Here is a 14235-nt window from a genome sequence, read left to right as displayed (position 1 = left end):
TCTGTCAGAATTGCAGACAGAAAGACAGACATACATTCTTCATTGTAACCACACTATCACAAATAATTGAACACAGACAACATGAGCAGATTAACTTGGTCAAAACATTTCTTCATTAATAAAAAGACAATCAGAAATCAATTATACTACTTATTCATGTAGATCCAAAGCCAGGAATGAGTGAGTCACTCAGCTCTGTGCTGACAAAAAATAGCTTGATGTTGAGAAAAAAGTCTGCTAAATAGGCCAATCAGAATATTGTCTAAATAAACTAGTACATTTCATAAATAAAACAAACACAATCTGCCATCACAAGTGTTTCAGCTTTAAACATTTAATTGAGGAACCAGTGTGCGTACCCTCTCCCCGGCCTCTCCTTCCTCATCTCTCTCAGAGGGTACGGGGTGATAATGAGCTTTTTGCATTTGGCCAGTCTAATGACGGAGGATGAAGCCGAAATGGTTCCTTATCTCCTAAATAATGCACCTTATGGTCCATGATCAGGAGTAGTGCACTATATAGGGAATAGGGTTCCATTTGGAATGCATGTTGTGTTCTTCCTTCTGTGAGAGTGTTCAGACGCTCAGGCTCTGGTCTAAAGTAGTGTACTATATAGGGAATAGGGTGCCATAGGGCTCTGGTCTAAAGTAGTGTACTATATAGGGAATAGGGTTCGATAGGGCCCTGGTCTAAAGTAGTGTTCTATCTAGATGAGTCATGCTTCTGTTGAGATGAGTCATGTTTCTGTCGAGATGAGTCATGTTTCTGATGAGATGAGTTATGTCTCTGTCTGAGTCTCATTTCTATCTAGATGAGTCATGATTCGATGAGTCATGTTTCAATCTAGATGAGTCATGTTTCCATCTATATGATTTATGTTTTTGTCTAGATGAGTCATTTTCTATTTCGAGTCATGTTGAGTCATGTTTCTGTCTAGATGAGGCATGTTTCTGTCTAGATGAGTCATGTTTCTATCTAGATGAGTCATGTTTCTGTCTAGATGAGTCATTTACATTACATTACATTACATTTAAGTCATTTAGCAGACGCTCTTATCCAGAGCAACTTAAAAATTGGTGCATTCACCTTATGACATCCAGTGGAACAGCCACTTTACAATAGTGCATCTAAATCTTTTAAGGGGGGGGGTGAGAAGGATTACTTTATCCTATCCTAGGTATTCCTTAAAGAGGTGGGGTTTCAGGTGTCTCCGGAAGGTGGTGATTGACTCCGCTGTCCTGGCGTCGTGAGGGACTTTGTTCCACCATTGGGGGGCCAGAGCAGCGAACAGTTTTGACTGGGCTGAGCGGGAACTGTACTTCCTCAGTGGTAGGGAGGCGAGCAGGCCGGAGGTGGATGAACGCAGTGCCCTTGTTTGGGTGTAGGGCCTGATCAGAGCCTGGAGGTACTGAGGTGCCGTTCCCCTCACAGCTCCGTAGGCAAGCACCATGGTCTTGTAGCGGATGCGAGCTTCAACTGGAAGCCAGTGGTGAGAGCGGAGGAGCGGGGTGACATGAGAGAACTTGGGAAGGTTGAACACCAGACGGGCTGCGGCGTTCTGGATGAGTTGTAGGGGTTTAATGGCACAGGCAGGGAGCCCAGCCAGCAGCGAGTTGCAGTAATCCAGATGGGAGATGACAAGTGCCTGGATTAGGACCTGCGCCGCTTCCTGTGTGAGGCAGGGTCGTACTCTGCGGATGTTGTAGAGCATGAACCTACAGGAACGGGCCACCGCCTTGATGTTATTTGAGAACGACAGGGTGTTGTCCAGAATCACGCCAAGGTTCTTAGCGCTCTGGGAGGAGGACACAATGGAGTTGTCAACCGTGATGGCGAGATCATGGAACGGGCAGTCCTTCCCCGGGAGGAAGAGCAGCTCCGTCTTGCCGAGGTTCAGCTTGAGGTGGTGATCCGTCATCCACACTGATATGTCTGCCAGACATGCAGAGATGCGATTCGCCACCTGGTCATCAGAAGGGGGAAAGGAGAAGATTAATTGTGTGTCGTCTGCATAGCAATGATAGGAGAGACCATGTGAGGTTATGACAGAGCCAAGTGACTTGGTGTATAGCGAGAATAGGAGAGGGCCTAGAACAGAGCCCTGGGGACACCAGTGGTGAGAGCACGTGGTGAGGAGACAGATTCTCGCCACGCCACCTGGTAGGAGCGACCTGTCAGGTAGGGCGCAATCCAAGCGTGGGCCGCGCCGGAGATGCCCAACTCGGAGAGGGTGGAGAGGAGGATCTGATGGTTCACAGTATCGAAGGCAGCCGATAGGTCTAGAAGGATGAGAGCAGAGGAGAGAGAGTTAGCTTTAGCAGTGCGGAGCGCCTCCGTGATACAGAGAAGATCAGTCTCAGTTGAATGACTAGTCTTGAAACCTGACTGATTTGGATCAAGAAGGTCATTCTGAGAGAGATAGCGGGAGAGCTGGCCAAGGACGGCACGTTCAAGAGTTTTGGAGAGAAAAGAAAGAAGGGATACTGGTCTGTAGTTGTTGACATCGGAGGGATCGAGTGTAGGTTTTTTCAGAAGGGGTGCAACTCTCGCTCTCTTGAAGACGGAAGGGACGTGGCCAGCGGTCAGGGATGAGTTGATGAGCGAGGTGAGGTAAGGGAGAAGGTCTCCGGAAATGGTCTGGAGAAGAGAGGAGGGGATAGGGTCAAGAGGGCAGGTTGTTGGGTGGCCGGCCGTCACAAGATGCGAGATTTCATCTGGAGAGAGAGGGGAGAAAGAGGTCAGAGCACAGGGTAGGGCAGTGTGAGCAGAACCAGCGGTGTCGTTTGACTTAGCAAACGAGGATCGGATGTCGTCGACCTTCTTTTCAAAATGGTTGACGAAGTCATCTGCAGAGAGGGAGGAGGGGGGAGGAGGATTCAGGAGGGAGGAGAAGGTGGCAAAGAGCTTCCTAGGGTTAGAGGCAGATGCTTGGAATTTAGAGTGGTAGAAAGTGGCTTTAGCAGCAGAGACAGAAGAGGAAAATGTAGAGAGGTGGGAGTGAAAGGATGCCAGGTCCGCAGGGAGGCGAGTTTTCCTCCATTTCCGCTCGGCTGCCCGGAGCCCTGTTCTGTGAGCTCGCAATGAGTCGTCGAGCCACGGAGCGGGAGGGGAGGACCGAGCCGGCCTGGAGGATAGGGGACATAGAGAGTCAAAGGATGCAGAAAGGGAGGAGAGGAGGGTTGAGGAGGCAGAATCAGGAGATAGGTTGGAGAAGGTTTGAGCAGAGGGAAGAGATGATAGGATGGAAGAGGAGAGAGTAGCGGGGAGAGAGAGCGAAGGTTGGGATGGCGCGATACCATCCGAGTAGGGGCAGTGTGGGAAGTGTTGGATGAGAGCGAGAGGGAAAAGGATACAAGGTAGTGGTCGGAGACTTGGAGGGGAGTTGCAATGAGGTTAGTGGAAGAACAGCATCTAGTAAAGATGAGGTCGAGCGTATTGCCTGCCTTGTGAGTAGGGGGAAGGTGAGAGGGTGAGGTCAAAGAGGAGAGGAGTGGAAAGAAGGAGGCAGAGAGGAATGAGTCAAAGGTAGACGTGGGGAGGTTAAAGTCGCCCAGAACTGTGAGCGGTGAGCCGTCCTCAGGAAAGGAGCTTATCAAGGCATCAAGCTCATTGATGAACTCTCCGAGGGAACCTAGAGGGCGATAAATGATAAGGATGTTAAGCTTGAAAGGGCTGGTATCTGTGACAGCATGGAATTCAAAGGAGGCGATAGACAGATGGTTAAGGGGAGAAAGAGAGAATGACCACTTGGGAGAGATGAGGATCCCGGTGCCACCACCCCGCTGACCAGAAGCTCTCGGGGTGTGCGAGAACACGTGGGCGGACGAAGAGAGAGCAGTAGGAGTAGCAGTGTTATCTGTGGTGATCCATGTTTCCGTCAGTGCCAAGAAGTCGAGGGACTGGAGGGAGGCATATGCTGAGATGAACTCTGCCTTGTTGGCCGCAGATCGGCAGTTCCAGAGGCTACCGGAGACCTGGAACTCCACGTGGGTCGTGCGCGCTGGGACCACCAGATTAGGGTGGCCGCGGCCACGCGGTGTGGAGCGTTTGTATGGTCTGTGCAGAGAGGAGAGAACAGGGATAGACAGACACATAGTTGACAGGCTACAGAAGAGGCTACGCTAATGCAAAGGAGATTGGAATGACAAGTGGACTACACGTCTCGAATGTTCAGAAAGTTAAGCTTACGTAGCAAGAATCTTATTGACTAAAATGATTAAAATGATACCGTACTGCTGAAGTAGGCTAGCTGGCAGTGGCTGCGTTGTTGACTTAGTAGGCTAGCTGGCAGTGGCTGCGTTGTTGACACTACACTAATCAAGTTGAGTGTAATAATTTCTACAGTGCTGCTATTCGGGGGCTAGCTGGCTAGCTAGCAGTGTTGATTACGTTACGTTGCGTTAAAAGAACGACAATAGCTGGCTAGCTAACCTAGAAAATCGCTCTAGACTACACAATTATCTTTGATACAAAGACGGCTATGTAGCTAGTCATGTTTCTATCTAGATGAGTCATGTTTCTATCTAAATCAGTCATGTTTCGATGAGTCATGTTTCTGTCTAGATGAGTCATGTTTCTATCTAGATGAGTCATGTTTCTATCTAGATGAGTCATGTTTCTGTCAAGATGAGTCATGTTTCTGTCTAGATGAGTCATGTTTCTGTCTAGATGAGTCATGTTTCTGTCGAGATGAGTCATGTTTCTGTCTAGATGAGTCATGTTTCTGTCTAGATGAGTCATGTTTCTATCTAGATGAGTCATGTTTCTCTCTAGATGAGTCATGTTTCTGTCTAGATAAGTCATGTTTCTGTCTAGATGAGTCATGTTTCTGTCTAGATGAGTCATGTTTCTGTCTAGATGAGTCATGTTTCTGTCGAGATGAGTCATGTTTCTGTCTATGAGTCTCATTTCTATCTAGGTGACCCAGATCACTACGTATCCAACTACATCTCCTGCTCTGTCTGTCTGTCTGTCTGTCTGTCTGTCTGTCTGTCTGTCTGTCTGTCTGTCTGTCTGTCTGTCTGTCTGTCTGTCTGTCTGTCTGTCTGTCTGTCTGTGTCTCTCTCTCTCTCAGCATATTGCTTTCATCCATCTATTCAACCTTTGGTGATCTTAGCAATCTCCTAAGGTGTTGAAATTTCAATTTATCAATATTGCGTTTCCTATGATGGTATAATTTGATACAAGTATTTTATAATTGCATAACATTTAACTTCCTGTTTTCATTCTTCTCTGTCTTCTTCAGTGGTGTTCAGCCAGTTTGCGTTCTTCCAGACGGCTCTGAATGACGTGGTGGAAATCTACGACGGAGCAACGCAGCATTCCAGAGTCCTCAGTTCCCTGTCTGGGACACACACAGGTACACACACACAGGTACACACACACAGGTACACACACACAGGTACACACACACACACAGGTACACACACAGGTACACACACACAGGTACACACACAGGTACACACACACACAGGTACACACACAGGTACACACACACAGGTACACACACAGGTACACACACAGGTACACACACACAGGTACACACACACAGGTACACACACACACAGGTACACACACACAGGTACACACACACAGGTACACACACAGCTACACACACAGGTACACACACAGGTACAGGTACACACACAGGTACACACACAGGTACACACACAGCTACACACACAGCTACACACACAGGTACACACACAGGTACACACACACGTACACACACAGGTACACACAAACAGGTACACGCACACAGGTACACACACACACAGGTACACACACACACACACACACACACAGGTACACACACACAGGTACACACACAGGTACACACACACGCGTACACACACAGGTACAAACACAGGTACACACACACAGGTACACACACAGATACACACACACACAGGTATACACACAGGTACACACACAGGTACACACACACAGGTAGACACACAGAAGAGGGATTTAGAGGAAGAGAGAAGAGCCATGAAGAGGAAGAGAGATTAAGACGAAGAGGAAGAGAGAAGAGGGATTTAGAGGATGAGGAAGAGGGAGTTAGAGGAAGAGGGATTTAGAGGAAGAGGGAATAGAGAAGTGGGATTTAGAGGAAGAGAGAAGACAGTGATATCAAAGACAAATCCTGCAATCTTATAGTGCAATTTTCCATCTCTCATTGCCTCAGCTCCATGGCCTGACAGACAGAATGATCCCCTGGTTCCTGGCCAGAGGCAACAGCTTCAGAATACTACCTTTTACAGCTCAATAAACAGACAGAGAGGGATACATAAAGTGGTCTTGGCAAATCCGTAGTCTCTAACCAAGCATATCAAATCAAAATAAAATAAAATTGTATTGGTCGCATACTCATGTTTAGCAGATGTTATTGCGGGTGTAGTGCAATGAGTGTGTTCCTAGCTGCAACAGTACAGTAATATCTAACTAAATGCTTGTGTTCCTAGCTCCAACAGTGCAGTAGTATCTAACTAAATGCTTGTGTTCCTAGCTCCAACAGTGCAGTAGTATCTAACTAAATGCATGTGTTCCTAGCTCCAACAGTGCAGTAATATCTAACTAAATCATTGTGTTCCTAGCTCCAACAGTGCAGTAATATCTAACTAAATGCTTGTGTTCCTAGCTCCAACAGTACAGTAATATCTAACTAAATGCTTGTGTTCCTAGCTCCAACAGTGCAGTAGTATCTAACTAAATGCATGTGTTCCTAGCTCCAACAGTGCAGTAATATCTAACTAAATGCATGTGTTCCTAGCTCCAACAGTGCAGTAATATCTAACTAAATGCATGTGTTCCTAGCTCCAACAGTGCAGTAATATCTAACTAAATGCTTGTGTTTCTAGCTCCAACAGTGCAGTAATATCTAACTAAATGCATGTGTTCCTAGCTCCAACAGTGCAGTAGTATCTAACTAAATGCTTGTGTTCCTAGCTCCAACAGTGCAGTAGTATCTAACTAAATGCTTGTGTTCCTAGCTCCAACAGTGCAGTAGTATCTAACTAAATGCTTGTGTTCCTAGCTCCAACAGTACAGTAGTATCTAACTAAATGCTTGTGTTCCTAGCTCCAACAGTACAGTAATATCTAACTAAATGCATGTGTTCCTAGCTCCAACAGTACAGTAATATCTAACTAAATGCTTGTGTTCCTAGCTCCAACAGTACAGTAATATCTAACTAAATGCATGTGTTCCAACAGTACAGTAATATCTGACTAAATGCATGTGTTCCTAGCTCCAACAGTGCAGTAATATCTAACTAAATGATTGTGTTCCTAGCTCCAACAGTGCAGTAGTATCTAACTAAATGCTTGTGTTCCTAGCTCCAACAGTACAGTAGTATCTAACTAAATGCTTGTGTTCCTAGCTCCAACAGTACAGTAATATCTAACTAAATGCTTGTGTTCCTAGCTCCAACAGTGCAGTAGTATCTAACTAAATGCTTGTGTTCCTAGCTCCAACAGTGCAGTAGTATCTAACTAAATGCATGTGTTCCTAGCTCCAACAGTGCAGTAATATCTAACTAAATCATTGTGTTCCTAGCTCCAACAGTGCAGTAATATCTAACTAAATGCTTGTGTTCCTAGCTCCAACAGTACAGTAATATCTAACTAAATGCTTGTGTTTCTAGCTCCAACAGTGCAGTAATATCTAACTAAATGCTTGTGTTCCTAGCTCCAACAGTGCAGTAATATCTAACTAAATGCATGTGTTCCTAGCTCCAACAGTGCAGTAATATCTAACTAAATGCATGTGTTCCTAGCTCCAACAGTGCAGTAATATCTAACTAAATGCTTGTGTTTCTAGCTCCAACAGTGCAGTAATATCTAACTAAATGCATGTGTTCCTAGCTCCAACAGTGCAGTAATATCTAACTAAATGCTTGTGTTCCTAGCTCCAACAGTGCAGTAGTATCTAACTAAATGCTTGTGTTCCTAGCTCCAACAGTGCAGTAGTATCTAACTAAATGCTTGTGTTCCTAGCTCCAACAGTGCAGTAGTATCTAACTAAATGCTTGTGTTCCTAGCTCCAACAGTACAGTAGTATCTAACTAAATGCTTGTGTTCCTAGCTCCAACAGTACAGTAATATCTAACTAAATGCATGTGTTCCTAGCTCCAACAGTACAGTAATATCTAACTAAATGCTTGTGTTCCTAGCTCCAACAGTACAGTAATATCTAACTAAATGCATGTGTTCCAACAGTACAGTAATATCTGACTAAATGCATGTGTTCCTAGCTCCAACAGTGCAGTAATATCTAACTAAATGATTGTGTTCCTAGCTCCAACAGTGCAGTAGTATCTAACTAAATGCTTGTGTTCCTAGCTCCAACAGTGCAGTAGTATCTAACTAAATGCTAGTGTTCCTAACTCCAACAGTGCAGTAGTATCTAACTAAATGCTAGTGTTCCTAGCTCCAACAGTGCAGTAATATCTAACTAAATGCTAGTGTTCCTAGCTCCAACAGTGCAGTAGTATCTAACTAAATGCTTGTGTTCCTAGCTCCAACAGTGCAGTAATATCTAACTAAATGCTTGTGTTCCTAGCTCCAACAGTGCAGTAGTATCTAACTAAATGCTTGTGTTCCTAGCTCCAACAGTGCAGTAATATCTAACTAAATGCTTGTGTTCCTAGCTCCAACAGTGCAGTAGTATCTAACTAAATGCTAGTGTTCCTAGCTCCAACAGTGCAGTAGTATCTAACTAAATGCTTGTGTTCCTAGCTCCAACAGTGCAGTAGTATCTAACTAAATGCTAGTGTTCCTAGCTCCAACAGTGCAGTAGTATCTAACTAAATGCTTGTGTTTCTAGCTCCAACAGTGCAGTAGTATGTAACTAAATGCTTGTGTTCCTAGCTCCAACAGTGCAGTAGTATCTAACTAAATGCTAGTGTTCCTAACTCCAACAGTGCAGTAGTATCTAACTAAATGCTAGTGTTCCTAGCTCCAACAGTGCAGTAATATCTAACTAAATGCTAGTGTTCCTAGCTCCAACAGTGCAGTAATATCTAACTAAATGCTTGTGTTCCTAGCTCCAACAGTGCAGTAGTATCTAACTAAATGCTAGTGTTCCTAGCTCCAACAGTGTTCCTAGCTCCAACAGTGCAGTAATATCTAACTAAATGCTTGTGTTCCTAGCTCCAACAGTGCAATAGTATCTAACTAAATGCTAGTGTTCCTAGCTCCAACAGTGCAGTAGTATCTAACTAAATGCTTGTGTTCCTAGCTCCAACACTGCAGTAATATTTAACTAAATGCTTGTGTTCCTAGCTCCAACAGTGCAGTAGTATCTAACTAAATGCTAGTGTTCCTAGCTCCAACAGTGCAGTAATATCTAACTAAATGCTTGTGTTCCTAGCTCCAACAGTACAGTAATATCTAACTAAATGCTTGTGTTCCTAGCTCCAACAGTGCAGTAATATCTAACTAAATGCTTGTGTTCCTAGCTCCAACAGTGCAGTAATATCTAACTAAATGCTTGTGTTCCTAGCTCCAACAGTGCAGTAGTATCTAACTAAATGCTAGTGTTCCTAGCTCCAACAGTGCAGTAATATCTAACTAAATGCTTGTGTTCCTAGCTCCAACAGTACAGTAATATCTAACTAAATGCTTGTGTTCCTAGCTCCAACAGTGCAGTAATATCTAACTAAATGCTTGTGTTCCTAGCTCCAACAGTGCAGTAGTATCTAACTAAATGCTTGTGTTCCTAGCTCCAACAGTGCAGTAGTATCTAACTAAATGCTTGTGTTCCTAACAGCTAATATCCAACAGTGCAGTAATATCTAACTAAATGCTAGTGTTCCTAGCTAACAGTGCAGCTCCAAATGCAGTGTTCCTACAGTAATATCTAACTAAATGCTTGTGTTCCTAGCTCCAACAGTGCAGTAGTATCTAACTAAATGCTAGTGTTCCTAGCTCCAACAGTACAGTAATATCTAACTAAATGCTAGTGTTCCTAGCTCCAACAGTGCAGTAATATCTAACTAAATGCTAGTGTTCCTAGCTCCAACAGTACAGTAATATCTAACTAAATGCTTGTGTTCCTAGCTCCAACAGTGCAGTAGTATCTAACTAAATGCTAGTGTTCCTAGCTCCAACAGTACAGTAGTATCTAACTAAATGCTTGTGTTCCTAGCTCCAACAGTGCAGTAGTATCTAACTAAATGCTTGTGTTCCTAGCTCCAACAGTGCAGTAGTATCTAACTAAATGCTTGTGTTCCTAGCTCCAACAGTGCAGTAGTATCTAACTAAATGCTTGTGTTCCTAGCTCCAACAGTGCAGTAGTATCTAACTAAATGCTTGTGTTCCTAGCTAGCTCTAACAAATGCTAGTGTTCAGTCCAACAGTGCAGTAATATCTAACTAAATGCTTGTGTTCCTAAACAGTACATAGTATCTAACTAAATGTGTGTTCCTAGCTCCAACAGTACAGTAGTATCTAACTAAATGCTTGTGTTCCTAGCTCCAACAGTACAACTAAATGCTAGCTCCATATCTAACTAAATGATTGTGTTCCTAGCTCCAACAGTACAGTAATATCTAACTAAATGCTTGTGTTCCTAGCTCCAACAGTACAGTAATATCTAACTAAATGCTTGTGTTCCTAGCTCCAACAGTACAGTAATATCTAACTAAATGCTTGTGTTTCCTAGCTCCAACAGTGCAGTAGTATCTAACAATACACACAAATCTAAAAGTAAAAGAATGGAATGAAATAAATCGAACAATGTGGGAGTTGCTTTGACTAATATATAGTAAAATAGAATATAGTATATACACGTGAGATGAGTAAAGCAGTATGCAAACATTATATATATTTTTTAAGGTGGCCAGTGATTCCAAGTCTATGTATATGGGGCAGCAGCCTCTTAGGTGCAGGGTTACGTAACCGGGTGGAAGCCTGTGTCAGTGATGGCTGTTTAACAGTCTGATGGCCCTGAGATAGAAGCTCTTTTTCAGTCTCTGGGTCCCAGCTTTGATGCACCTGGACCTCTCCTTCTGGATGATAGCGTTGTGAACAGGCAGTGGCTCGGGTGGTTGTTGTCCTTGATGATCTTTATGGCCTTCCTGTGACATCGGGTGCTGTAGGTGTCCTGAAGGGCAGGTAGTTTGTCCCCGGTGATGCGTTGGGCAGACCTCACTGGAGAGCCCAGCAGTTGAGGGCGGAGCAGTTGCTGTGCCACGCAGTGATACAGCCCGACAGGATGCTCTCAATTGTGCATCTGTAGAAGTTTGTGAGGGTTTTAGGTGACAAGCCAAATTTCGTCAGCCTCCTGAGGTTGAAGAGGCGCTGTTGCACCTTCTTCACCACACTGTCTGTATTGGGGACCATTTCAGATGGTCAGTAATGTGTACGCCAAGGAACTTGAAGCTTTTCACCTTCTCCACTGCGGTCCCGTTGATGTGGTTAGGTGCTGTTTCCTGAAGTACACGATCAGCTCCCTTGTTTTGTTGACATTAAGTGAGATGTTTTCTGGCACCATTCTCCCACCTTCTCCCTGTAGGATGTCTCGTCATTGTTGGTAATCCTACTACTGTTGTTTCATTGGGTTGGAGGTGTGCGTGGCCACACAGTCATGGTTGAACAGGGAATACAGGAGGGTCTGAGCACACACCCTTGTGGGGCCTCTGTGTTGAAGATCAGCAAAGTGGAGCTGTTGTTTCCTACCCTCACCACCTGGGGGCGGCTCATCAGCAGGTACTCCTGCTACACAGGGCGGGGTTGAGACCCAGGGCCTCCGGCTTGATGATGAGCTTGGAGGGAGGAGGTTACTATGGTGTTGAATCCTAAGCTATAGTCAATGAATATCATTCTTACATGGGTATTTCCTCTTGTCCAGATGGGTTAGGGAAGTGTGCAGAGTAATGGCTATTGCATCGTCTGTGGGTCTATTGGGGCAGTAAGCAAATGTAAGTGGGTCTAAGGTATCAGGTAAGGTAGAGGTGATATAATCCTGAACAAACCTCTCAAATCACTTGTAGCACATGATGACAGAAGTGAGTTCTACGCGGCGATAGTCATTTAGTTCAGTTTCTTTCATTTTCTTGGGTACAGGAGAAATGCTGTATATCTTGAAGAAAGTGGGGACAACAGACTGATAGGGAGAGATTGAATATGTCTGTAAAAACAGTCAGTTGGGCTGTGCATACTCTGCGGACATGGCTGGGGATGCCGTCTGTGCAGGCAGCCTTGCAAGGGTTAACGCGCTTAAATGAATGACTTACATCAGCCACGGAGAAAGAGAGCCCACAGTCGGTGGCACAGTCCTTGACAGTGGGTCGCGTCGACATAGACCACTGGAGGCTGCTGTTCTGCCTGGCCGATGAAAACCCATTTAAAACCCTCATTCAGGCACGACTCAGTGAAACATAAGATATTTTTAGATGTTTTTAATGTCCTTTTGGTCTCAAAAAAAAAGAGCTCATCCAGTTTATTCTCCAGTCACATTAGAACGGAGGGTAGAGGTGGATTATCCGAATCGCTGACGTAGTCTTGCAAGTAGATGCATCTCCTCTTCCTACGGGATTTGGGCTCCAGGAAGATCATCCTTTGCATTCGACTCAATAAAGAAAAAAAAATCCTTGTCCAGATCCAGGTGAGAAATCACCTGTCTTATGTCGGTCATAGTAAATGGCGGAATCATTATGTACAAACTGCGGACCCACAACTCCGGCATCATTCTGTAGCAGTGGGACCAGTACCAGACACTCCATGTGCATCTCAAATGTGCATCCCTTTTTCCTATAATAGTGCATATTGGTCAAATCTAGTGCACTAAATACTGAAGGGAATAGAGTGGAATTTGGGACACTGCCACTGATGATCTCCCGCCTGCTCTTTCCACACCTACTCTGTCCGTGTTAATACCTGTCACCATAGCGGTTCTTAAACACTGTCGCCATGACGGCGCGCAGAGCACATCCTGTAATATACTACCCAGCATGCTTGTAGGGCCCCCGCAGCGGAATCAGTGTAACCGTGGTGACGACAGAGCAGGACAGGCCACGTTGGGCGCCGTCTCCGGCTGCTGCGTGTGACTGCCAACACTGTGTACAACACAGCTTCACCTATCAAATCACTGCTTCCAGCCCGGACAACAACTTCCCTCTCTCACTTTTGTTTGTTTTACATGTATTTTATGTGTAGGTTTGTTTTGGGCTTCGTCCCTGTTTCATGACATATTGTGGAATATTAAACCCCTCTATTACGTATTCCTGTTCTCTTCTCCGATCAACCTGCCATCGAAAGGAACATAAAATTAGGATCTGGCTAAAAGTACTTGAATCAGTTATAGAACCCATCTCCCTTAATGGTTGTGAGGTCTGGGGTCCGCTCACCAACCAAGAATTCACAAAATCGGACAAACACCAAATTGAGACTCTGCACGCAGAATTCTGCAAAAATATCCTCCGTGTACAACGTAAAACACCAAATAATACATGCAGAGCAGAATTAGGAAGATACCTGCTAATTATCCAAATCCAGGAAAGAGACGTTAAATTCTACAACAACATAAAAGGAAGCGATTCCCAAACCTTCCATAACAAAGCCGTCACCTACGGAGAGATAAACCTGGAGAAGAGTCCCCTAAGCAAGCTGGTCCTGGATACAATTAGACCAAAACAAATCATGAGAAAACAAAAAGATCATTACTTGACGCAATTGGAAAGAATTAACAAAAAAACTGAGCAAACTAGGACGCTATTTGTCCCTAAACAGAGAGTACACAGTGGCAGAATACCTGACCACTGTGACTGACCCAAACTTAAGGAAAAGTTTGACTATGTACAGACTCGGTGAGCATAGCCTTGCTATTGAGAAAGGCCGCCGTAGACAGACATGGCTCTCAAGAGAAGACAGGCTATGTGCTCACTGCCCACAAAATGAGGTGGAAACTGAGCTGCACTTCCTAACCTCCTGCCAAAGTTTATGACCATATTAGAGAGACATATTTCCCTCAGATTTCACAGATCCACAAAGAATTAGAAAACAAACACAATTTTGATAAACTCCAACATCTACTAGGTGAAATACCACAGTGTGCCATCACAGCAGCAAGATGTGTGACCTGTTGCCACAAGAAAAGTTCAACCAGTGAAGAACAAACACCATTGTAAATACATCCCATATTTATGTTTATTTATTTTCCCATTTGTAATTGAACTATTTGCATATAATATGACATTAGAAATGTCTCTATTCTTTTGGAACATTTTTTTCA

General features: G+C 44.4%; 1 protein-coding gene across 1 annotated transcript in view; it reads left to right on the top strand.

The window, feature by feature from the left end:
• Positions 1–14235, top strand: part of LOC115124127 (CUB and sushi domain-containing protein 2) — a gene marked incomplete at both ends in the record, with an annotated part of 130816 nt that overhangs the window by 85742 nt on the left and 30839 nt on the right. The window contains one exon of the mRNA XM_065015731.1: positions 5246–5359. Within this exon, the coding sequence (XP_064871803.1) occupies positions 5246–5359 (114 nt within the window). The remainder of the gene's footprint in view (positions 1–5245; positions 5360–14235) is intronic.

Source organism: Oncorhynchus nerka, unplaced genomic scaffold, assembly GCF_034236695.1.
Source record: "Oncorhynchus nerka isolate Pitt River unplaced genomic scaffold, Oner_Uvic_2.0 unplaced_scaffold_1298, whole genome shotgun sequence".
NCBI classification, from domain to species: Eukaryota; Metazoa; Chordata; class Actinopteri; order Salmoniformes; family Salmonidae; genus Oncorhynchus; species Oncorhynchus nerka.
This window is presented reverse-complemented; position numbering and strand designations above follow the sequence as displayed.